This window comes from Poromitra crassiceps, assembly GCF_964638095.1.
Source record: "Poromitra crassiceps genome assembly, chromosome: 16".
NCBI classification, from domain to species: domain Eukaryota; kingdom Metazoa; phylum Chordata; class Actinopteri; order Beryciformes; family Melamphaidae; genus Poromitra; species Poromitra crassiceps.
This window is the reverse complement of record NC_139645.1, coordinates 30,995,706-31,023,189: the sequence shown is the minus strand read 5'-3', so window position 1 is coordinate 31,023,189 and position 27,484 is coordinate 30,995,706. Positions and strand designations below refer to the sequence as shown.

Below are 27,484 nucleotides of genomic sequence, written 5' to 3'. Positions count from 1 at the left end.
TCACATCTGGACTAACCGAGCCTTCCTGCAGTTCCTCACAGCTGGGATCAGCCTCTGTCGCCCAATCGTCGATGTGTTGTAGGCCTCCAGGTCCAACACATCCAGAACCTCCTCTGACATCTGCAGCATGTAGGCCAGAGCTGAGCAGTGGATCTCAGAGAGTGTATCTGATCTGTTCTCTGACTCCAGGAAATGTTGGATCTCCTGATTTACTGACTGGTCGTTCATCTCCATCAAACAGTGGAAGATGTTGATGCTTCTGTCTGGAGAGGTTTCGTAGTGCTCCCCTTTTCCAATATCAGTGTGCATCTTCTTCAGGTTGCTGATGGCTCTCTGGATGCTTTCTGGTTTGCACTCTGTCTGACCCAGCAGGTCTCGCAGGAGTTTCTGGCTAGACTCCAGTGAGAGACCATGAAAGAAGCGGACAAAGAGGTCCAGGTGGCCATTTTCACTCTTAAGGGATTTGAGCATGGCTCTCCCCAGGAAGACATCCAGGGATTGTTCACTGTCTTTAGATGTACCTTCTTCTTCTTTACCACCCAGGAATGTCTCCAGAACCTCCTTATCCCTGTTTGTGTGACAGTGGAGCATGTAGACAGCAGCCAGAAACTCCTGAATGCTCAGATGGACAAAGCAGAAGACCTTCTCCTGCTGGTACAGCACACACTCCTCTTTAAAGATCTGTGTGAAGACTCCTGAGTACACTGAGGCTGCTGTGATATCAATGCCACACTTCTTCAGGTCAGCTTCATAGAAGATCAGGTTGCGTGTCTCCAGCTGCTCAAAAGCCAGTTTTCCCAGAGCGAGAATCATCTTCCTGGTCTTTTTATCACTTCTCTTATAAAACTTGCGCTTCTGCTGTTTGGACTGAACTAGCAGGAAGTGGATGTACATCTCAGTCAGGGTCTTAGGCAGGTCTTTTCTCTCACTGTCTTTGAACAGATGTTCCAGAACTGTAGCAGTGATCCAGCAGAAGACTGGAATGTGGCACATGATGTAGAGGGTTTGTGACGTCTTGATGTCTTTGATTATTCTTTCGGACTGCTGCTTATCTGTGAATCTCTTCCTGAAATACTCTTCCTTCTGGTCATCAGTAAAGCCTCTCACCTCTGTCACCATGTCAACAAAGTGAGGAGGGATCTTATTGGCTGCTGCAGGTCGTGTGGTTACCCAGAGGCGAGCAAGGGGAAGCAGTTTCCCGTTGATGAGGTTTGTCAACAACACATCCACTGAGGTCAACTCGGTAACATCAGTCACAATCTCGTTTTTTGTGAAGTCCAGAGGAAGTCGACACTCATCCAGACCGTCAAAGATGAACACAACCTGGAACTCTTCAAAGCTGCAGATTCCTGCTTTTTTGGTCTCAGGAAAGAAGAGATGAAGAAGTTTCACCAAGCTGAACATTTTCCCTTCTAACAGATTCAGCTCTCGGAAAGTGATCAGGAATATGAATTGTATATCCTGGTTCGCTTTGTCTTCAGCCCAGTCCAGAGTGAACTTCTGTGTTAAGACTGTTTTCCCAATGCCAGCCACTCCCATTGTCATCACTGTTCTTCTTGGTTTATCTCTTCCCGGTAAGGCTTTAAAGATGTCTACAGATCTGATTTTTGTTTCTGGTCTCGCTGGTTTCCTGGATGCTGCTACCATCTGTCTGACCTCATGTTCATCATTGACCGCTCCAGTTGCTCCCACTGTGATATAAAGTTCTGTGTAGATCTGACTCAGAAGTGTTTTGTTTCCTGCTGTAGCAAACCATTCATCCAGACACTCAAACGTATGCTTCAGATTAGATTTGTGATGACGTTGACACGCAGCAAGAGTTTCTGAAAGACCAAACAACATATTCAATCAATGAGAGTGAGTAAAGAGTAATGAAAACATTTCCCGCTAATTTACACATTCCTAACTCCATGGACTCTATTCAGCTCATTACTGGTGGGTGGATAAGCAGGACCTGCCTGGATAAGGTAGCTGTTGTAGAATTGGCTATTATTATTCAACCAGGAGTTTTAGAGCTGACCAGGCCAAGGCACACCTGTGCAATAAATAATCATGCTGATTAAACAGCATATAGATATGTCACACCTGTCAGGTGGATGGATTATCTTGGCAAAGGAGAAGTGCTCACTAACACAGAACACATTTGTGAACAAAATGAGAGGAACAAGCCTTTTTTGTGCATATAAAAAGTTTTAGAACTTTATTACAACTCGTGAAAAATGGGAACATGTATTTTTGTCAAGTATAGTTTGAGGTGAACAGGCAGGGAGTAAGTAGAGCTGTACAGGAAATGATTTGCACGTTTATTCTTATTCTTATTATTATAATGCATCAATAGGAATAATTGTATGAGTGATTTAGGTACCGACCTTCTTTCAGCTCCACTGTTACTGCAGGAAAAGAAGTATAGGAAAGAATATGTTAAACAATCACTCTTAGCATAAATGAATAACTGAATCATTGGATGTCTGCTAAATGTAAGTTCAGCCGAAGATAAAGTTTAAATCATAGTTTGATCAACGATGAGTTTCAGAGCTAACCAGGCCATGGCACACCTGTACAATAGAGTAGTGCAGGGATGACATATTTCTGTAAGCGCTTTCTGAAAATCGTGTTTAAAAAAACAATTTACGCTTTAAAAGTCATAAAAGTGGTCCTAGTTTGTGAAGATGATCTTGCTGATACACAAACTTCACTGTTTCATAAACTTGTGTTATTATATTGCCTTATCTCATGCATTTAACCTAAATCTCCATACACAAATCCCATTGCCTTTTACATGTACTCATTCCTGTGGTACTCTATCATGCTGTTTAATCACCATCTTGATATGTCACATGTCAGGTGAATGGATTATCTTGGCAAAGATTAACACAGATTTAAAAATATTTGTGGACAAAATGAGAGGAATAAGTCTTTTGTGTGAAAATAAAAAGTCTTAGATCTTTTATTACAACTCGTGCAAAATGGCAGCATATAATTCTTGTTCAGTATATAGAGCCCTGCTGTAATGAGTCCGGAAGTAGCATGTTGGTGCTTATGGAGAAAAGTGAATAGGGTTTTAGAATGGGGATTTTCACTTAAATTCATAAAATAAGGTCTGTGGCTAACAAAGGATTATGGGAGTGGCAATTTGTGTGATTTTCAGAAAACGCTTCAAAAGGCATAGAGACACTGCATGAAATAGGCCACGCCCATCATGGGGGAAAGCTCTCCATTCACTTCCAAACACCAGCATTCATTTTCCTTGAATTAAACATAGCTAAAAGCTGTTGTTTGGTGGGCTGTGCAGACTACAAATATAAAAAATTGCCAATTAAAGTTTTTTTTTTTACTCCCGAGCAAAACAAGGAAGCCATTGAAAATTGGCGAGAAGAAAAATGTGGATCTAGCTGTCAAGGAAGTAAGTTGGAGTGTTCATCTTCCATATATATGATCTTGTGTGCAACATGCGACCATGCACGCAACATAGGAGAACACCAGGATTGGGGGGGGAGTTTGTGTTTACCCCCGTTTTGGGTGTGGTTTCTGAATGATGACGTGCTCGGGGTCCACCCGCTATGCCGACCACCCGCTATGCCGACCACCCGCAATGCCGACCTTAGGTTTAGGCGTGGGGGTGGGAGAGGTTAGGTTTTGGGTTAGGGTCTGGGGGAGGTTAGGTTTAGGCATGGGGGGAGGTTAGGTTTGACGTGGGGGCTGGGAGAGGTTAGCTCCACCGACACGCTGCACGCCGCCTCGCTCAGCTGGTTCTGCTTGTGGGCGATCGGCATTGCGACCTGTCGGCACTGCGGCCTGTCGGCACATAGACGCGGCACCGACGTGCTCCGCAGTGTCTCTATAAAAGTGATTCACATTCATGAAGATTATCCTGCTGAACACAAATTGCCACTCCCATAAACTTAACCACAGACCTCCCAAGGAGGAGAGACAGACTGACTGCCTGACCATGCAGGTGTCAGACCTCTCTCTAATGGTCTTGATGCCAAGGGGCTGTCTCACTGTAATAAGCAGGATAGTGTAGAGCAGCGAGTTGGTCATTATCACAAAATAAACCCCTGATCAACCTGAATGATCTCCCTTTCAGGAAGTGGAGCGGTCTTGAATCACCCTGAAAGAGTATGTATCAGTAGCTACTGTATTGGCTCACTGTTAGTACAAAAGGCATTACGCTGTACGTTGCAGGCTGTAATGTAAAGCTTTAGTGAAAACACCTGGTAATCTTTTATTCAAGTATATGGGAGAGGAGTGCAGCGCCTCCTGTGTTGGCAGGGTGGAAATGGAACTCAAGAGAGACAGTTCAACAACATTAAGCATGGGGGGGGGGGGGGGGGGGGCTGGTCTAGGCCCGGTTATGGAGTAAGGCAACTAAACCTAAATAAAATATAGACATAAAATGTGAATACTATCAATTAGAGGCAAAGATCCTTTTGATTACATCAGTATTAATAATATCAATTAGACAGTAATTCATTGTAAATAAATATAGTATTTCTTGGCTTCCTACCTGTTCTGCGTATGCGTTTGACAATGGGAATTATGACGAGCAGCAACATTGTCAGTACCACGAAGATGGTGACTATTCTCCCTGTTCTCCGTTTCCCTTCACCATCAGACTCTACAGAAAAACAACAGCAACAAGTGTTAAGTCAAGTCATGTTGCTTTATATAGCAGCAAATCATAACAACAGTTATCTGAGATGCTTTACAAATGGTTGAAGACCAGGGTCTTTACTAAGTTTCGACGCAGCAATTTAAACAATTCCCCAACATGCATTTGGCAGCAGCAGGAAGGAAAACAACTCCTCGAGCAGACCTGGCTCTAGGTGCCATCTGCCTTGACTGGTGGGTTGAGATTAAGATAGAGAGAGAGAGAGAGAGAGAGAGAGAGAGAGAGAGAGAGAGAGAGAGAGAGAGAGAGAGGGGAGGGGAGAGACGAGAGAGATGTAGTGGCAGAACTGCATTGTTGTTAAAGTGTTGTAACTCACTCGGGATGAGGGGGTTGCTGATGGGTTGGCTGACCTCCTCACTGACTGGGTTCTCCACCTTACAGCTGAATGATGCATACTTCAAATCATTCACCTATAAAACCAGTGAAATATAAGATCACAAACCACATTTCACTTTCACTTTTTAACAGAGCATTCAGATTCAGTGTCTTGCTCAATGGCACTTCAGCAGCTTAAACCAGCTACTCTGGTTAAAGCACAGTATTCTTAAGCCAACGCCCACATTGGAAGCATCCAATAACACCTAACCTCCTAAAGCACATGATGTAATCTGCTGTGTTGAGAGGAGCTGCTTAGACACAGCTCACAGAAGCTGCTAGCTAAGAACTTCACATGCTCACTCTCTTTCAGTCTTTCACAGGTTCCCCATTGTAGCCCTGAAAATCTTTATGATATAAAACTGACCAAAGCTAAAAAAAAATGTGGATTTAGCGTGTGTTTTTTAGTCTGAGTGAAATGTTCTCTCTTTATGGTCTCTCCTGATTCTAAATATAGCTGAATCGCTTGGTTTGACCAAGTAAAACTATTCTTATAAGCATTTTACAAAATGTCCATGAAAAAATAAATGGTGGATGAAACCCCTTGGTTTGTATGTCTAACCCGGAAGAGGGCGTGACTTTGGCACTCTATATTTGGGCTTGCTGCAGGAAGGGAGGGGGGTTAAAACAGCTGAAAACTAGCGGCTGGTGCAATGAATATGTGATGCAAGTTGAACAAATCATTATGGTGTATTCCTGTAAAGGAATGCATTTGTTCATCTCCTGATATTACTAGTGGACATTAACTCAGTGGTTCTCAAAATGGGGTCTGGGGAACCCCAGAGGTCCATGAGAGGGTCCCCAGCAAAAATAAGGATAACTTAATTTCACTATAATTCCATCCACAAGTAACACAATGACTGTTTTGGTCATGAGCTTCATACACTTTCTGTAATAAAACATCTAAAAGCTCAAATCTTATCAGATGAGAGTCTGTGGTCTAATTTGTGTCAGTTGATGTGAAAAAGTTTGAGAACCAGTGCATTAACTAACTCACACATGGACAGAAAGACTCAGAGGTACAAACACTGTCAGTAGCATCGCTGTATTACCTTTGTAATGGTCATTTGGTGTTTGAGTAACTCTGTGGAATTCTCTCTGGTGTTGTCTTTCTCCCAGGTGTAGCTGACTGGTTCAGCGTCTGTGGTGGTTTTTGACTCACAGCTCAGAATACAGGAGGTCAAATCATCTGCACACCATTTAGAGATGGAGGGTTTAGAGACAGGAGCTGTGAAGAGACGAGAAAAAGACAGTTACAGTCATGATCACTCACATGCACATTTTTCATTTTGTTTTCGTTTTGTTTTTTCAACATTCAGTTTTTCTTGATTTCTCTGTCTCAGTGCAGAAAGCTGGAAAGAGACAGACAGAGACACTCACACACCTTTTTCACATAATGTGCACTTAACATGAATAATAAACATGTAACATGAAGGATTCCCCCCCTGCACAACCAATGTTAAAACCATAGACTGTATGCAAATCACACCCAGGTGCTGAAGTAAGTAGTGCAGACATCTATGGTCAGATTCCAGCCCTCACACCGCTCCCTCCGCCCCTCTACTAGTGCTGGACGCCTCGCCCCTCCACCATTACATGTACTCAATAATCGCTCATCCCGTTCAAGACCCTGGAACCGAAATGGTGGAACGAACTCCCTCCCTCGGTCAGGACGGCCGAAACTCTACCCATCTTTTGAAAAAGACTAAAAACACACCTTTTCAGTATTCCTTCATGAACGGATTTTTTCTGATCCTGTCACTGCCTTGTTTTACTGTTTATATTGTTCTATTTTTGCTAGTCTCTGACTTTGTATTCTTGTTGGTTTTTATTGTAAATAACTTGTATGTCGCTTTGGATAAAGGCGTCTGCCAAATGAATAAAGTAAAGTAAGACATGTAGACACCACTTAACCAATTTTAGCTAAAGAGAATTGCTCGAGTGACATCACTGATGACATCATAACTGCCTGATGACATCACAGTCGAGCAATTGCGCGACATAATTTCCAGTTGGGTGAGATAACTTCGCACACACACACACACACACACACACACACACACACACACACACACCCTCTTCCTTGTTGCCTCGATCCAGGCCCACACACACACACACACTGCCCGAGTGACTTCCAGGTGACCTCTTAGGTGACTACATCTTAGGTGACTACATCACAACTACCTGATGACATCATCGAACTGTGATGTCATCAACATCACAGTCGAGCAATTGCGTGACATCATTTCCAGTTGAGTGACATCCCTTCCCACACGCACGCACACACACACACAAACACACCCTCTTCCTTGTTGCCTCGATCCAGACCCAAATCTCCAGTGACATCACAGTTGGGCAATTGCTCGAGTGACATCACTGATGACCTCACGACTGCCTGATGACATCACAGTCAAGCAATTGCCTGACATTACTTGCAGTTGGGTGACATCACTCGCCAGATCTCGTGAGACTGTATCTTGTGCTCCTACACAGGAGCACGAGATGGATTTGCCCAGGTGACTTCACAACTGCCTACCCCTAACTCCTTCCAGGTGAACTTCCAGGTGACGACACCTCTTGTACTCTTGTGTAGCCTACCCTCGTGCTCATACACACAGAAGTCGCGTTCGGAATCGTTCACTCATTCACTATTCCCATATAGTGTAAAAAAAGAAAAAAGAAAAAAAGAAAATCAATCATTTTTCACTCACATAGCTCACAAGCTTGTTAGCTCGCGAGCTAACGACTTTCTTCTTCTTCGGTAAAGACAACCGCATTGCATTGTGGTATAGCAGTGAAAATGTAGGGTATATTCGCTGTTCACTAGAAATCGCTGTGGGTATTTTATAGTGGACTAAATAGTGAATCAAATTCACAGTTTAGAATTCGGACACTATAAATAAAACACACACTAAATAGTCCACTATTTCTATCATTAGTAGAGCTCTTTTAGCCCCCGTTGTTATTTTTTGTTCTCGCTTAAACCGAATGTTTCATGGTCACTCAAGATTCTCTGGATCAGGTGTTGGCTTGGTTCCAGCCTTAAAACTCTTACTTACTTCCGGGGCAAATTACGTGATGAAAAGTCACGTGTCTGTTGAGCTCTATTGTCACTCATAGAAGCGGTTGCACCGCTTAAAAATATGGACATAGTCACCATGACGTCAACCTGCTATTAGTCCAAGATCGGCAAGCTGGGCGATCACTGGACATGTGACCTGTCAATCATGCTCCCAAAACATAACCTGCTACCAAGTGATGAATTCAGGGGAAACCAACACACATCACCCACTTGAAACTGCCAACATAAAACACTTACAGATTAACTTGAGAAGATGAGTCTGCCAGGTGAGTTTGTTGATCTTGACTGTGTACGGTCCACTGTCTTTTCTGGTCAATCCTCTGATCGTCAGGTCTCCAGTTGAAGTGTTCAGTTCACCACGATCTTCAAATATGAAGCAACATGGTTATGCTTGGTTCACACCTGAAGCAGCTCAGAAGCAGCGTGTCACGTAAGCGTCCTGTCAGCTCGACTGCCACGCTACACCAGTCACACCAGAAGCACTCTGTTTTGCTCCATGCCTCGCGAGCTCTGTTTTGCCCCATGCCGGCTCACAAGTTGCATTGACTTCATGCCTGGCTGCTCGCATCCTGCTCACGGCTCGCACAAAAAATAGACCAGACACCGAAACTATCGCTGCAGCACGCGTGCAGTCGCTTCAGTGAGGCAACGTGCATAGGATAGACGTCAGGTGTGTTTGGGCCATTAGGCTTAGCTTCTCAAACAGAGTTCTTAACATGGTTAGGGTTAGCTTCTCAACAGAGTTCTTAACCTCTTGCATGGCACCGTAACACGGGCGTTACGTTTCAGATTTTTTGCTGTTCATCTGTCATTTACGTGATTAATTAGGTAGTTAATTCTGAACAATGCTGTTCATGCTACATACCAAATTAATCGTCTGAATCTTGCGCATCGCATTTTTCGGATCAGATCAACACAGCGGAAGTTATAGCCGTCTTTGTACAAAGACAAAGACAACATTTCAGATTATTTGGCTTTTTCAAATGGCTTTTTCAAATGGCTTTTTGGAAATCCGCCTAGGTATCTCCCTACAAAAACTTCATCTGTCATTTACGTGATTAATTAGGTAGTTGATTCTGAACAATGCTGTTCATGCTACATACCAAATTAATTGTCTGAATCTTGCGCATCGAACCATGTCTTCCTTTTTCGGATCAGATCAACACAACGGAAGTTGTAGCTGTCTTTGTACAAAGACAAAGACAACATTTCAGATTATTTGGCTTTTTTAATATTTTTTTTTATAAAAAAAATATATATATATATGTTTTGGTATTTTTTCATCTTCTTTGAGTTGGGATGTGGTAAGGCCTGCGGCTCAGGGGCATATCTACGGGTGGGCCTGGGTAGGCACAGGCCCACCCACTTCTTGCCCTGGCCCACCCAAAAAAAAAAAAAAAAAAAAAGTTTTTTTTTTTTTTTTTTTTTTTTTTAAATTGGTTGTTTTCTAGAGGCAAACTTGCTGCTGCATTGCTAGCCAATGGTTTTGTTACTTTTGTAAAAACGCAGAGCACATCATCTCCAGAGTCTAATGCATGACAACTTCATGACATCTAGGAATTTTGTTCTCTCTCTGGATAAATAAACCAGACGGCGTCTTGTTCAAACTTGAAGCAGCCTCAGTGTTGTTATTTTTTAAACTCACAGCAGTTTATGGATCAGTGGTTCTAATTTCTGTATAAAGTAACAGTATACACACAAGTATAAGCATTCATGTATGCAACATTTGGCACCTATATGTAACCTTTTAAGGTTGAGATAATTGTATTATCATTATATGGTCCAAATATTTCAGTAAAGCACTTGAAACACTTGAAATATTCTTGCTTGGGTGGTATCATTCTACTTGAAATGATGGTCAAATGCATTATTTTTAGTAAAATAACACGTCAAATTTTTTGGGCGGCCGGCCTTTGGCCGGCCAACCGAGTGGGGCCGGCCTTCGGCCGGGCATCTGCACCCCTTCCTATCCAGGCCCACCTATAATTCAATTTCTGCATACGCCCCTGCTGCGGCTATGTCTCCATTGGGTTTCTAGCCATAAATACAACAACCACAGGTAACTGTTTACACTCTAAAAGTGTTTTTTATTCTAGGCGAGAATCAACCACTGTGTTTGAGCTGGTGTTACTCAGGGTGAGTAACACATAGAGTCATTCTGACACTTGGAACAGAAACTTCAAAGTCTTACCTTTCAGAAAAGGTCAGGCAGTTGTCTGTAACCCTAGCGGTTCAGCCACAGTAAGCATTTTAGTTTGGGTATGTCGTTTTCACCATTTTCTTCAGAAATAGGTGGCTTTAGAGTTAGGGTTAGCTTCTCAACAGAGTTCTTAAAGGATGGCTTTACCGGTAATCAACCCACTTTGTATCATTAATAATCTCGGTAATATAAGCACACGGGCAGTGTTTACACTACGGAATTATTTGCCTATCTAAAAGCAAGAGGTCGTTCAAGCAATTTGAGAGCATGATTTATCAATTTCACGTTCATATTTTGGACCCTTGGACTCAAAAAGCCCCCGTCTGTGCTTTAATTTTCTCTGCTTGTCCTCAAACTGTACTCTCACACTCAAAAGTTTTCTGCTTGGACAGATTTCCTGCACTCGCACTCAAAAATCCCCTGCTCACACTTACATTTCCTCTGTTCGCGCTCAAACTCTGTTAATGAGCTAGAAAATGGCATTCCTGAGGTCACAGTGACCTTGAACTTTGACCACCAAAATCTACATGGTACAAGGTACAAGTTTGTGTTGATTACAGGGACAATGGGGTATTCTATTCCAAAGGATATGGTACAGTAAGAACATGGTAATACCATAAACACAAACAAGGCTTCCTTTTACACTACAGTTTAAGCTTACTTACTGTGTAACTTGTGAGGTTTTACTTGATAACGTTTTGGAATGTACATGGTACAAGTTTATAATTATTGGGTAAATACCAGGTAAATACCTGGTAGTTATTGGGTTAATATCTGGTAAATACCGGGTAAATACCTGGTTATTACCGGGTAAATACCTGGCCATTTACTGGGTAAATACCTGGTAAATACCTGGTAAATATCTGAATTATTATCAACCTAACACGGTCACATTTACACGAATTGATAGGTAATAGTGGAGGTTTATAATCTATAATTACTGGGTAAATACCAGGTAATTACCAGGTAAATACATGGTAGTTGTCAGGTAAATATCCTAGTAAATACCTGGTAACTACCTGGTATTTACCAGGTATTTACCTTGTAGTTACCAGGTAAATACTTGGTAATTAGGGGACTGTAAAGGAAAGGGTTACCAAAATATCTTAAAAGTGACAAAATACACTGTGGCTCAGTATAGCCTACCTTTGAATTGATCATAGGAAAGCACGTCCTCTCCATACCACTCCATGGCCAACTCAGTTCCATGTTCCCATCCTATGTTGGTGATGGAGCCAGTCACAGAGGACAAGTCTGGCCTGAGGACAACACTGCCCCCTAGTGTCCCATAGTGTGTGTTTTCTGCAAAGACAAAAAGTATGGACGCTGTGACATTTTAAATGTGAGCGTGTGCTTTGTCAGTGTCAGGGGGGGCGGAGCAGCAATGCTTCAGCTAAACATTCAACCTGCTTTGAGACTTAAAGGCATGCAATGATGTTCTGACTCATTCTGATATTTGTCTTAGTCAGCCTGTTGTAACATAAAGGGAGAAACAGTTCCATCAGTGAAAGTAAACATGTATTGTTAGCATGGCCATCGTTCCTCCTTGATACTGAGTCTCATTCAGGGTTAAAACCTTTTCTTTAAAGTGTTAATATGGAATATTTCAGTTTTGTTCTCTTGGGGGACACCTATTGGCGATGAGTGGTAAATGTAGGTGAGATCCAAACAGTGTTATTATGTGACATTACTCAGTGTGTTCAGCCATAGTAACCACCCGTAATGCTGGCAGAGACCGTAAAAAAGTAGCTTGTTATCCTACATCACACAAGAGTTGTCAGGAACCTACAGTAACCTACAGAGTGAGTCTATTGTGTTAGCTCCGCCCACCCTGTGAACCTACAATAACCTACAGAGTGAGTCTATTGTGTTAGCTCCGCCCACCCTGTGAACCTACAGTAACCTGCAGAGTGAGTCTATTGTGTTAGCTCCGCCCACCCTGTGAACCTACAGTAACCTGCAGAGTGAGTCTATTGTGTTAGCTCCGCCCACCCTGTGAACCTACAGTAACCTACAGAGTGAGTCTATTGTGTTAGCTCCGCCCACCCTGTGAACCTACAGTAACCTACAGAGTGAGTCTATTGTGTTAGCTCCGCCCACCCTATGAACCTACAGTAACCTACAGAGTGAGTCTATTGTGTTAGCTCCGCCCACCCTGTGAACCTACAGTAACCTACAGAGTGAGTCTATTGTGTTAGCTCCACCCACCCTGTGAACCTACAGTAACCTACAGAGCGAGTCTATTGTGTTAGCTCCGCCCACCCTGTGAACCTACAGTAACCTACAGAGTGAGTCTATTGTGTTAGCTCCACCCACCCTGTGAACCTACAGTAACCTACAGAGTGAGTCTATTGTGTTAGCTCCACCCACCCTGTGAACCTACAGTAACCTACAGAGTGAGTCTATTGTGTTAGCTCCGCCCACCCTATGAACCTACAGTAACCTACAGAGTGAGTCTATTGTGTTAGCTCCGCCCACCCTGTGAACCTACAGTAACCTACAGAGTGAGTCTATTGTGTTAGCTCCACCCACCCTGTGAACCTACAGTAACCTACAGAGCGAGTCTATTGTGTTAGCTCCGCCCACCCTGTGAACCTACAGTAACCTACAGAGTGAGTCTATTGTGTTAGCTCCGCCCACCCTGTGAACCTACAGTAACCTACAGAGTGAGTCTATTGTGTTAGCTCCGCCCACCCTGTGAACCTACAGTAACCTACAGAGTGAGTCTATTGTGTTAGCTCCACCCACCCTGTGAACCTACAGTAACCTACAGAGTGAGTCTATTGTGTTAGCTCCGCCCACCCTGTGAACCTACAGTAACCTACAGAGTGAGTCTATTGTGTTAGCTCCGCCCACCCTGTGTCACCACAGACAGCAAGTTCATAAATGCTGCAATACTGAAAATGCAAAAGCTTCCATCAATGGGTCATAGGCTCAATCACCATTGTGTAAAGTCACTATCAGATAGATAGTGACTTAACACACATTTATTTAGATGAACATCTTCCGTATTATCACTTTAAAGTCCCTGGAAACCAAAATCCACAAAAACGTTCTAACTATGTTATTTAGGGTCTTATGTTAGTAATTTTGTGCCTCCGAAATTATTATACATTACTTTCAACTCAAAGCCTTAAAATCGCCACTTTTCTACAAGATTCTACAAAGTACTTCCTCATTGAAGACAGCAGTGCGTGAGGTGCTAAAACGCAGGAGCTTATGACGTCATAAGCTCTATATAACCTTTGTACACGCGCGCAATCCGCACCCACCCTCCTTTTTGTTCTTTGCCCCCAGTGACAGCGCTCCCTCGCTGTCCATCTCCCTCCCACTCTGTGTGCCGTCTGCCAAGCGCTATGCTTCTCTCTCTCTCTCTCTCTCTCTCTCTCTCTCTCTCTCTCTCTCTCGCTCTCTCTCGACTAGTGAGAGAGAGAGCGAGAGACACACAGGCTGGTGGCTCACACACACACACACACACACACACACACACTCGCGAGTAGGGCATTCACGACTAGTGAATTTTACTAGTCGACTAGTCGTCCCTAAAGGTAGTCGACTAGTCGACTAACCGTTTTTAATTTATTTTTAATTAAAAAAAAAAAAAATTTTTTTTTTTTTTAATCTTTAAGAAAGAACATGAGGTATTTACACGACATACAATACATGGACTATCATATCCCATATCCCCCACAAAGAACATCAAAACACAACAAAACAAAACAAGAAAACTGCATAAGATACACAATAATCCAAGAACAAACAACAAGACAAACAACCAAACAAAAACAATGCATTCAGCTCCTATCCTGATAAGCCTAATGACACTGGGGTAAAAAGTTCTTAAAGTCAAACTCTGTATGTGGTTGCCATATTTTGGGGATGTCTAAGAATCTGCCTTTGCTCTTGTAGTAAATGCTATCCAACGTATGGTAGCTTGAGAGTTCATTCCACCAGTGAACTACAGCTGGGGGATTGGATGGTTTCCAATTTAAAGCTATGCATTTCCTAGCTGCCAACAGGGCAAGATCTATGTATTTACTTTGAATGCATTGTTTTTGTTTGGTTGTTTGTCCAATAGTCTTGTTTGTTCTTGGATTATTGTGTATCTTATGCAGTTTTCTTGTTTTGTTTTGTTGTGTTTTGATGTTCTTTGTGGGGGATATGGGATATGATAGTCCATGTATGTTCTTTCTTAAAGATAAAAAAAAAAAAAAAAAAAAAAAAAAAAAATTTTTTTTTTTTTTTTTGCTAAAACGACTAGTCGACTACTAAGCACAGTGTCGACTAGTGGTTTTACTAGTCGACTAGTCGACTAGTCGACTAGTCTGTGAATGCCCTACTCGCGAGTGCTGTGTAACTCGATCTCTTTCTCCGTTTCCCTCCCCCCTCTGTCTCGCGCTCTCTCTCTCTCGGAAAACCTGCTGCAGATGGGACACGCCCACACAGTCCGCGGGAGAAATACACTCTAAAAAATAATGATTTTCTCATGAGTTTTGCCAGACTGTCAAACCTAAATTTATATACTTTGCGACGTTCATCATCGTTCAAATTTGGCTGGTGGCTTATTAACATAGGGTCCTGTGATGTGATGAACTCAAAATGCTAAATAATAAAGAAATATTTCTGGTTTCCAGGGACTTTAAGTAGTGACGTTAAAACAGGTTGACTTTATTGGAAAAGTGAAATAATCTCAAGACAGGAGGTATTTTAAGAAAAACAATACTGTTAACACATAATGATACATAATTATTTCTTAAATGTTTTGCAGTGTGCGGCAGTGGTGGCCCAACGGTTAGAGAAGCGAGCTTGTGACCAGAAGGTCGGCGGTTCGATCCCCGGGAACGGCAGGAAATCAAAAAGCAATGCTTGCCCCTCCCTCATTACCACCACTGAGGTGCCCTTGAGCAAGGCCCTGAACCCCCAACCACTCCAGTGGAGCTGCTCAGTGGCCACAGATCAGACTGTGGTTGTACTGGTCAGCTTCCAGGTATGAATGTGAACTGGGCACTCCTGAAAAAGAGAGCATTGCTCTCAGTGAGACTCCCCTGAATAGATAAAGATTCGGAGAAGTCTCTTCTCTTTTCTGTTCTGTTGCATTCTTCAATTTTAATCAATTTCATATTTATATAGTGGCAAATCTTAAGAGTTATCTCAAGGCGCTTTAGAGCAGGTAGACTGGAGATTTTACAATTGAAAGTATTTCCCAACAAGAGCAGCACTTAGCAACCGCGGCAAGGAAAAGACCCCTTTTAACGGGAAGAACACCTTAAAGGAGAATTTCGGTTTTTTACACCACGGTCCTCATTTCCAGCTTAAAATATTATGTTTTACTTACCGAAATAGTTTGGCTTCATTCGGATGCCCACGGAAGATTTTGAGCTCCGAGTAGTCTCCTCAAACAGGCTATAACGAGAGCCTGCGGCGAGTGCGGGGCATGATGGACGGGAGTGCACGCGCTCTCTAAATGACACTTTTTCTGTCAGATCACGGTTCATTATGGTTGTAAATATAATTATTTAGCTAATAGCTAAAAGCTAAGCTAACAACAACACAACAGTCAATGTTGATCTGCCCCGGATGGGGTTACAGAGCCCATCTCCCCCCTCTGTGAAACCACACTTCTTCAGAGGAACCACAGAAGGGGGAAGATAAAAAACCGAAATTCTCCTTTAAGAGAGGGTTAAGAGAGAGAGAGCGAGCACACAGTAATGGCAGAAATAATGATACCATTAACAACTAACCATTTTCTTTGTTCCTAGAATTTCAAAAGAAATTGGACGACATGCCTTTGAATTTAAAGCTCCATCTGACTGGAACAATTTGCCTGGTAATCAGTGGGTCTCAAACTTTTTCACATCAAGGACCCCTAAACTGACACAAATTAGACCATGGACTAGGGGTCGACCGATATGTTTTTTTCATGGCCGATACCGATACCGATTATCGCGAGTCAAGCAGACCGATAACCTATATTTTGGAACCGATATATATTTGCAGTAAAATTGAAAATCTTGGTGTCAAAATTTTGAATAACACGACCCATTGTTAAAATGCATTTTCTTCAGTTTATCCAACTGCAATATTAACACGTTCACTGCCATTGACGAGATATCTCGTCTTAAAAAATCCAACGGTTGACTGCCAATGACGAGATATCTCGTGGGACGTGGATCAACGCCCCCCACGTCTCCTATAAAAATATTGGAGCCACCGAACGTGTACAACCCATTCCACCGACCCACTAAGTGGCGACAATGCTCTCCAGACTAGAAAAAGCCGAGCCAAAACTGCAGGGGAACGCGCGAGGAAACCATTCTCTCATACTGTAAAATGGATTGGCGAAAACGCTTTCGCTTTCGCGCATTATCGCGCTGGGAGCTGGCGGTGGGGGATTGCAAATTTGCATAATAGATTATGCGTGCAACACACTTTGAAACACCCGCAGAAAGCCCACAATCGCACGCAGCTTCATTGCAGCTGAGCTCACAACCGAAACGACTCATGCAGACTCGCCCAAAGAGCAGCCGCCAGCAGCCTGGCAGCACAGACAGGCAGAGCCTCGCTTGTGACAAACGCTGCAAAGCCACCAGAGACACACCCACGGAGGGAGGAGTTTGAAGGAGAGGGGGGTTTCCTGCTGCTATGGAGGAAATTACTGTTCAAAACTATTGTTTAGATGTCTGACGTCTTACGCCAAAAATAAATGGTTAAAGTGACTGTTCTATCGAATTTCACAAAAAGCCATTTATCTCAGAATAAATTTTCAGACGCTGAAACCATGCTGTATTCTACTGCTAATGCCTACATAACTACTAACTCTACAAACTAACTCTTTTAGACAGAGAAAGCACACATTCTATTAGTTCTTTTGAGATCATTTGTGTTCACAAAATCTTAGCAGAAAAGAATCCTCGGCTCTTGAAAGATGAGCCAGAATCCTAAAAAAAAAACCTTGGCAGAACCTACCTACAGTATTGAAAAAACGGCTGGCAGTGAATGTGTTAATTGAAAATAGTCAACTATTAACATTAAGCAAAGTGGTGTGTGTGTGTGTGTGTGTGTGTGTGTGTGTGTGTGTGTGTGTGTGTGTGTGTGTGTGTGTGTGTTCAATCTAGTGGAGACTTGGGCATATTATCAAGATAAAGCTGTGGACTTATACTTTTAACAAACTAACACCGACTCACTACAGTAACAAAATAATAGAGGGTTTCCCTCCGCTTACACCTGACACTAACCTCACCCCCAGGCTCTCAAAGGAGAATACTGAAACAAACACGTTCATCCGTGCATCCGCTGATGTAATGTCTCATCCTCGTTTATTCGGTTCCTTGTTTCATTCTAGAGTCCGCTGACGAAATGTCTCGTCCTAGTTTATTCGGTTCCTTGTTCCAAGCAGAGAGAGAGAGAGCAGAAAAAAAGTCCGCTCTGCTTGCCCAGACATGCCTGCCAATGTATTTTTCGGACACGCAGCGTCCTGCGTGTCCGTGGACCAATAAAAGAGCTTCGCTACTGACAACCATGGCCATTTGATTCAAAAAGAGCGACGCTACACCGTGGACACGCACGCTACTATGGAATTAAAAACTAGTGCCCCATACATGCTTTGTGAGGTTACTACGCTATTTTGCCCTCTTCAACAGCGGTGGTGATAAGTTTGAGTTGCACTTGCACAGCACTGCAGGCACCAACATTACTCAAAGATATATGCTATCAGTACACAAATAATCTCTGTTATCTTATCGTTATCACTGCAACAAAGTGCATGTGCGCATTTTCAATGATACTGCTTCATCTCTCTCACTTATAGACAGACCTATCTCCACACACTTTGCACTGTGCGAGGCTGCGCTTCATACGAATCGCTCATAAGATCGTGGTGTTTTTGAAATGTCAGCGTAGGTAATTATTATGTATATTAACTTTAGTACAACTTCGGCATGGCAATATCTGCAGCTTTACCTTAACACTGTGACTGTCACAGTCGCAACAGCCAACTAGTCAAGTCCACTGCACAGAGGCAGCACAGCTCAGACGGCCTGCCTCTGTGCAGGCTGGAGCACTGAGGTGTCAGATTTCATCTCTGAGCAGCCCTCTGATAGGCTATTGCTCGATGTGTAACCAATCAGATAGCGCTGTGGGAGGGACATTGCTCCAGATCACACAGAGGGAACTACAGTACTGTAGGAGAGGCTCCTTCCAGCTGCAGCAGCCGCAAATTAGCGCATTTTTTTATTAAATTATTATATCGGCAAACAGCCAATGAAAATGCCGATACAGATAATCGGCAAAATGTTGAATATCGGCCATAATAATCGGCCAAACCGATAATCGGTCGACCCCTACTTGTCTCTATTCCCTCCTCGCCGTGACATATTTACTGTTTCAATGCCCATGATGTAATGAAGATCACTCAAACTATGATTCAAACTATTAAAATGTCTCACAACTGATGATTTCTCATCATGATTGCATAATAGAGCATTTGTGTTTCTGGTTTTTAACTCGCGTTTTGTTTTGCCTACATAGTATAAATGACATGGGCATTTCAACAAGTAAACAACATATCTAGTGTTACATGTGATTCTGTGTTCTCTTAATGTTCACACCACAACTTGGATGTGTGAAATGATTACCTTTGAGCATAGCATAACAATGTATACAATTATGGCAAGGAAAATTACCAGAAGGAATAGAATGAGAAAGAAAGTGAGTGGGTCTCTTGGGCAGATCTGACTTTACTAAAACATCTCTTAAATTGGAGGACCTCTTATAAAAATATCTGGGTGAAGTTTGAAAAGCATTAGAGATGTGAAAGTCACTTTCCAGTATGTGCCAATATCTACTCACTACTTCTTTGACTGACTTAGATAGGCTATAGGACTATAGGTGGACACAAATGCTAGGCCCTGAGAGGAGGTGTCTCTGGAACTAGATTTAAAGGGATAGTTTGGTTTGTTTGAAGTGGGGTCCTATCAGCTAGTTGCATACACTAACTGAAATAGGTACAGTGTTCTCTGACGCTGAGCGCACCGTCTATCGAGACCCAGCACTCAAGCAACAGCCTCCACAGCTCTGTCTCTCTACTACACGGCCAAGAACTAAAACGTAATTTAGCCACCTAAAACAACGCCCACTTAAACAAATCGATATCTGTGTACATGCACGCTCTATTTTGACAATTTTCAGCGCTTTACTTTTCTGCCAAACAGCGGTCTCATTCGGCACTGCTTTTTCTCCCAACCATACAACTACCGTATTCCTCCGCTAAAAGCCTGCAAAGTGGATTACTTTGAGGAAGTTGTGTCAGCTGGTGATAGCCTACAGCAAACTCCTTTAAAGGCCCATTCCGTTGGTTCTGGCGAGAAATAAATGTGCACAAAGTGTTTATTATTGGCACTGAGTGAATGCGCCTTGACGTAACTTAAAAATGGCGACCAGGGGCGTTTCTCTCCGACCAGCCGTTCAGAAGATACATGGAAAAACCGCAGTTTCGAAGTGGATAGCATCTCCCGCCACAGCTAGAGGATGTGACGTCTGCGCGCGTTCATGAGCCTCTTGTCCTAGACGGCTAACAGGAAATGGCTAAACTAGCTTTTAACGTTCCGTTCGTCGCTAGCTGCTAGCAAAAGGAAACAACACAGACTCCAGAAAAAGTCCACACTAAATGAATAAATAAATATTTATCTAATGAAGCCCGTCTGGCCAGACAGCAGCAATGTGACCGACATTGGAGGGAAACTAGAGTCAGGACTGTGTTTTCGGTTCATGAAGGAAACTTGCTGCTTGTAGCTACTGTAATGTGGTTTTGACCAGATAACGTTAGCTGCTTGCTAATGGATTTTCAAGATTCAAGATTTTTACTGTCACTCCGTAGTACAAGTATCTGACCACCTGGTCAGAAACTCTGCTAACATTACCGTCTTGTGTGAAGTAATGCAACCCTAACGTTACTACCGTTATGCTTATGGTCATGGAACATTATTGTTTGACTGCATTTAGCTGCGGTGGTGAGTCGTTAGCTTGATGCTATACGCGGCTAACTAATAGATTTAGCTATATTTATAGAAATTACCACCAGCCCCACTAATAACGTTACTGTCTTGTGTTGATAATGAATCTAACAGTCGGAAATATGCCTAACGTTAGCCTACTGTCTGTTATGCTTACGGTACATTGTTTGACTGTTCAGTTTGGTCAACACCAGGCATTACACGGTACCGTACATACAGGGGGAGCAGGCTATTTCCTGGCTTGTGCTAATGTGAGTATCCACTTCAGTTAGCTGCAGTGGGACTGCACATATTATTGATTTTAATCGCGGGTAACTAATTTTAATTTACATTTATAGAAATGACCACCAGCCCCACTAATAACGTCACCGTCTTGTGTGGATAATGAATTTAACAGTCGTAAATATGCCTAACGTTACTGTTATGCTTATGAAACATTGTTTGATTGTTCAGTTTGGTCAACTCCAGGCATTACACGGTACCGTACATACAGGGGAGCAGGCTATTTCCTGGCTTGTGCTAACATGAGTATCAACTTCCCCCGCAGCCAACGCAAGCCAAAACACGGCCAAACATGCCACAATAACGTCCCCTAATTCATCCAGAATCCTTCCTGGGCATCTCAAGGTTGATCTGACCGATAAATTGTCCAGGTTGCCGTTTTCAAGTGACTTTTATGAGTTAACGTTACAAAGCAACAACAGCTCTGCTGTTGCCAGGCAACTGCTTGTGCGCGTGCGAGTATGGTGCCCGCGCGTCAGCTCGTTCACACGCTGCCTGCAGTTACACTAACGGCCACCGGTGTCAGTAATAGTGAGTATTGACGGATTGGGCCTTTAATCTGCCAATTGTGCATGCAATATTAAAATGAAACTGACACTTGCATTGAGAGTCATCACAATTTTGATATATTGACATAGGCTGGAATCAAATCCTCACATATCCCTACCTAAGAAACGGATATTTTTACATGTGTATGTTACAGGCTATAACAAAACATCTCATTACAGTAAGCACGTGCTTAGAATGAGGACATAGCCTAATATTATAGGCACAACATAGGAATATGCTTTAGCCCAGTGATACTCAACTTGCGGCCCGCGGGCCCCACAGATGGAATTGCATTTTCTTTTTCCCAGTGCACCTGAACGCAACATGCAAGATACCCGCTGAATAAGTGTCCAAATGTTCATGTCATTCTGGCCAATACTCCACTTCTGTTATAGCATTTCAGTCTGGAATATGGAATATCTTTCAATAATCTATGATTTAGCTGCTAAATTGTCAAATACCGCTGTCTGCTCGCTCCTCAGGCACTTATGTATGTATGTACTTAACCTAACTAACTTAACCTAACTAACTATCTGGTGTGCACAACATTGTCAGACTAAACTCCGGCTGACACCCCAAAACCCTACAGAAAAATGTATATTGTTTGTTTAACTGGCCCCTGGCCTTCTATCATTTCACGAAAGTGGCCCCCGGGCAAAGCAAGTTGAGTATCCCTGCTTTAGCCTAACCTGAGTGGAGAAAAGATACAAATATATAGGCTACAATGCAATAAGCCCTATCTGTGTGTGTGTGTGTGTGTGTGTGTGTGTGTGTGTGTGTGTGTGTGTGTGTGAGTGAGTGAGAGAGAGAGGATGTGTTAAGATGTGTTTTGCATGATTTTGAAAGGATAAAAGGTTAACAAAATAGATTTGTCTGATAAAGAAGAGAGTGGTATTGGTACGCGATGGTGTTGATGCGATGGTGTGCAGATGTCCAAATTATGCATGGAGATTATAGTATCCATCGCGCAATTTCATTCAAATTCATTTGCAAAAACAGTTAAATGCCATTCTTAAAATCAATAGACAACACCTGTTTGATATTGCCTTGAGTGCACATTAAAAATAACATTATTTGGGTGTTTTATGTGAAAATTACGAGGTGAAAATGTTTTGTTAATATCATGCACGCACGCACGCACGCACACACACACACACGCACACACGCACACACACACACACACACACACACACAGCATCGCCCAGTTTAACAGCAATGCTATAATTAATAGCCTACTATAATATTAGTCTACAATTATTCCCCCCCTTTGAGTAGCCTACATGCATCTGTTAGCTCCCATCCCCCTCCCTCAGGAACAAATAGGCTACAAAGAGAGGTTAATGGGAAATGAATTGAGAAAACTTGGACATTGTAGCCTGCTTGCAATATTATTGTCAATCAAATGTCCCTGTTTCACCGTTGCAAACACGTTTCTATTTTCCAGCCAACCAAATAACCCGAATTGCATCAATTAAAAGCTGCAAATCATAGATGTTTTTTTTTGGTATTTGATGCAATGATTGTTGATATCCAAATTTTGCATGGAAAGAATTACAGCATGCATCGCACAAACTGTATTAGAGGGAATGCAAGACGGGAATCTGATTGGTTTGATTGTTGTAATGCCCAGGCATTGCCAGGCCACACCTGTGAATACTTCTGGACTTAAACACGCCTATTTGGAGCTTTGCACCGAGTGTGCGCTGAGCGCACAGGCATTTAGTGCGGCAGAGAGAATACCAATGCGCTTAAGCACGACCCCATTTTGCGATCCGCTCGGCGCTAAACATGTGCAAGCGCTAAATTACAGATTTTACGACGATAGGGCCCGGAGACTCCGGGAAGAAGCCAAGTCAGTAATATGTATGAATGGGACATGAATGTGAACAGATGGCTCCGTGTGTCTTGGAAAAGACTTTAACGGGAAGAAGAAAAAACATCAGTCTAAGCCTATAGCAGCATAGCAGCTGGTAAGCCAGCCCTATATCCACTGGAGATTTTACTGGGGGTGCACCTGGTGGCCAAATGAAAAAGAAAATCAATTTAATCAATTTAAACAAATCTAATACATACATACATACATACATACATACATGTATATGTATATGTATATATATATATATATACACATAGATACAGTATATATATATATATATATATATATATATATATATATATAGAGAGAGAGAGAGAGAGAGAGAGAGTGAGTGAGAGCTTGAAAGATATAAATGAATAAATGACCAGTTTTCAGACTTTATAACCCTAAGCCTGTAAAATCAATGCAAACTTACGCATCTCTGGACTCTCTGCAGCCAGCAGGCAGGCCCACAACAACAACCTCAGAGTTACAGAAGGCCACATCCTCTTCTCTGGAGCCTAGAGGATAGTACAGGATATTCAAGCATATCACAATATTACAGGATAGTACAGGATATTACAGTATATTGAAGAATATTACAGTATATTGCATGATAGTACAGTATCGTACAGTATAGTACAGTATATTACAAGTATCTTACAATACTGCTAAGACAAGGAATCTAGGTAGCTAAGCTTGAACTGTTACTGTTACTGCTGCCCTTGAGTCAATCGCCCCTTTAACACAGCCTGTGAAAGCCGTGATCGTTGCAGCATCATTACGCCTCGTCTCCTGTTTAAAAGTCACAAGGACGGAATGGCGAGTCACTTTGTTATGGCTTTCGTTCTGCCAGTGGACGTAGCCCTGAATCAACGTCTGTTTAAAAGGGTAACGGGCACCATCTTTGTGGTCAGGAAAAACCTTCCATGCGTGGAGTGAGAAGGGACTGGTTTCCATCAAAGACCTATACATAGATGGTCATTTTGCATCATTTGATCAACTAAAGAGGATGTTTGAGTTGCCCAGCATGCACTTGTTCAAATACCTGCAAATCAGAAACCATGTTCGATCCAAGATTCATAATTTTGAGGGGGTCCCAAATGAACATGCCTTTTTCGATGTTTTGCTGAGCCCCCCTCACTCCATGCACCTCATTTCTAGACTTGTACAACTGTTTGATAACTGTACCATGACCTCTACTGAGAGAATTAGAGAGGGGTGGCAGGGGGAATTTGGTGTTGATTTGTCTGACATTGTATGGGGTAGGAGTCTGTCTGTGATACAACTCTGCTCAGTTAATAGTAGGCACCCGCTGATCCAATTCAAAGTCGCTCATCGTCTTCACTATTCTAAGCACAAGTTGCATAAGATCTTCCCCTCTGTGCAACAGTCTCTGACACCGGGGACAACTGTGGCCAAAAAAACAAATTTTGATTGAATGGAAATCTCCCTCTTCACCCTCTTTCAAATTGTGGTCGACGGAAATGATTTCTGTTATACGGATGGAGAGACACAGATCCCTAAGGACCAACTCATTTAAAATATTTCTAAGTATTTGGGAGCCGTTTCTAGCCTACCTTGATGAGGTTAGGGGCAGCAGGTGACTTGCCCGGCTAGTTCCTCATTGACCTCTTACACAACATCTCCTAGAAGCACATAAGCATCCTATCCAGCTGGTAGCACGATATTAAATTACGAAACTGAAACTGTAATATTGAGTGTCGTTGTGGCTTGTTTTTTGTTTGTTTGTTTGTTCGTTTGTTTGTTTGTTTTGTTCTGTTTCAAGAAAACTAGAAAATAAAATATTGGAAAAAAAAGGGTAATGGGCACGGTCGGGAAGAAGGATTGAAGCTCAACTCATTAAAAAAAATACAAGGGTGGGTCTGGTCGGTGCACGTTCCCTTACGAAAAACAACTAAAGTTATCGTATTCCTGTGCATTTACTGCCTACTAAATTTTAGTAGCCTATTTAAAACAATTTAAAATAGCCTACAGTATATCCCAACAAATCCATAACTCCATAGGAATAATAGATTTGCCGCAATAAAAAGTGGAAAGGTTTAAAAGAAAGTAAAAAAAATAGCCTATATGCGATCCATTACTGCAGTGTATCTTAAAGTGTGGGGCGCGCCCCACTTGTGGGGCGCAGTGGTATTACAGGTGGGGCGCGGGTGAAATCCGCGGAACCTATGTTTTAGCCCATTTTTAGGTCGGACTTCTTTTCCCCGTGAGGAAATAAACAAACCCCGCTCTTCCGTAGTGACACGTTCATTCATCAGACAGACTGGAGGCTGTTTTAGTGTTTTAGATTAGTGCACAATGAAGAGACATTTGGCTCGGACAAACAAGGAGTCGGAGGGCGGCAGTCAACTAACAAGCGAGACGAAAATATGATGACGCCTATCTTGCTCTGGGATTCACAGTCAATGCGGTAGGAGACGAGGAGAGACCAGTCTGTGTTCTCTGTCTGAAAACTCTGGCAGCGGACAGCATGAAGCCTAACAAATTAAAAAGACACTTGGAGACAACACACCCCACTTTCGTCAATAAGCCACTCGGGTTCTTTCAGAGGAAACTCGGTGAATACCGCAAGCAGGAAAATCGCTTTGTAAAAGTGGCATCAGTGAACAGCAAAGCACAACTAGCGTCATACAAGGTCGCATACAGAATTGCACAGTGCAAGAAGCCGCACACCATCGCTGAGGAGCTCATACTCCCAGCAGCTATCCATATGGTGTCAACTATGCTGGATGAGACCAGCGCTGCAAAATTGAAGACTATCCCGCTGTCCAATGACACAGTTGCAAAACGTATATGTGACATTTCAAATGATCTCGAGGAACAACTCACGGAAAAACTGACAGACACACGTTTCGCCTTACAAGTGGACGAGGCTACGGACAGCAATAAAGACTGCTTGCTTATCGCCTATGTTCGCTTTGTCACGTCGGAGTCACTGAGTGAGGATTTGCTGTTTTGCAAGTACGTTACAAGCAGAGCAACAGCTGAAGAGCTATGCTTCTGGACAGTTACCTGACACAACACGGGCTGAATTGGGAGAACTGTGTGGGTTTTTGCAGCCACTAATACTGAGAAAACTTGAGTCCTCACCATTATTATTATTATTTTCTGCACAGGTTGCACTTTATTATTCTTTTGAAAAGATTTGCAGTGGAAAACAGGCTCATTGCAGCCACTAATACTGATAAAACTTGAGTCCTCACAAATGTCTGCACTTATTATTTTCTGCAGGTTGCACCTTATTATTGTTTTGAAACGATTTGCAGTGGAAAACAGGCTCATTGCAGCCCTTAATACAGTGATAGTGACTTGAACTCACAATTAAGATATTTGAATTTATTTTGTTTTGTAGAGGTTGCACTTTATTGTTATTGTTTTTGAAAAGATGTGCAGGGCAAAACAGCCAGAATATAGAAATGAATGGTCATTATGTCAATAAAAGTTAAACTTGGACCGTTTTGTTTCAATTTTGTTGGGGCGGTGGGGCCCGAAAGATTTTCTTCCTCCAAAGTGGGGCCTGACAGAAAAAGTTTGAGAACCACTGCATTACTGCAACAGGGTCGCCAGGAGGAATGCTCCGTGCCTACAGTTTATGAGTATGGTAAGTAGGTTAGGCTATTCGGCTCAAACGAAGTTGACATTAGTCTGCAAAATTAACAGACATAATAATAAGCTTAATCTGTCACAGGACCTCTATCGCTGTTTTTCTCGCCCACAGCCCACAGCAGTTTCCCCACGTTCTTCCTTTTTTCTCTTTTTACCTCCTGTGTCAATAAAGTCTGTTTTTTCCCCCTTCACATCTCCCTGCTATATAGCCTATATTATACCCTATAATAATATTATACCCTATAATATAGCCTATATTAGGTAAATGCACTCTGTCATCTGTCTACACACTTTCTCTCAGGGGGAAACAGCTGATACTGTGGGGAGGCGGAGAATGACTTGATAAACAAAACTATGGGTTGTAGTTTTTTTTACACTGTTGTGTGAACATATATGCTATTCACATCGAAAAAATAACACATTTACTTTTCAAGGGTCTTGATTTTCCCTAAATTGATTTCTCAACTTTTAATACTTTTCAAGACCCCGCAGATAAAATTGTAAAATAAACAAAATATCCCAAAATATCCCCACCCCCTCCCTCCTCCTACCAAACACCAGCGGGCGCACACACGCGGAGTCACAGATACACACGCAGACACACACACACACACACACACACACACACACACACACACACACACACACACACACACACACACACACACACACAGGCACAGAGTTCTTCTTATTTAACAGAAGAAGAAGAATAAATAGTTGGGGTGACTGCAGGGTTTACTGCAGTGTACAGTAGTTAGTGTTAGTAGTTAGTTATGTGACGGACAGCAAACAGAGCAGGTTGTGCAACGCCGGCAGCACTGAGCTATTT

At 42.5% G+C, this 27,484-nt stretch overlaps 1 protein-coding gene across 1 annotated transcript; it reads right to left on the bottom strand.

Annotated features, from left to right (window-relative positions):
* On the bottom strand, window positions 1-24,091 carry LOC310791584 (NLR family CARD domain-containing protein 3-like; the record flags this gene model as incomplete). The annotated part of the gene is made up of 7 exons (XM_083653251.1): window positions 1-671; window positions 834-1,823; window positions 4,508-4,618; window positions 4,989-5,082; window positions 6,100-6,236; window positions 23,462-23,546; window positions 24,074-24,091. The coding sequence occupies 7 exons, from the start codon at window positions 24,089-24,091 to the stop codon at window positions 1-3; spliced, it is 2,106 nt and encodes a 701-aa protein (XP_083509377.1).
* Between the last annotated feature and the right edge of the window lie 3,393 nt (window positions 24,092-27,484).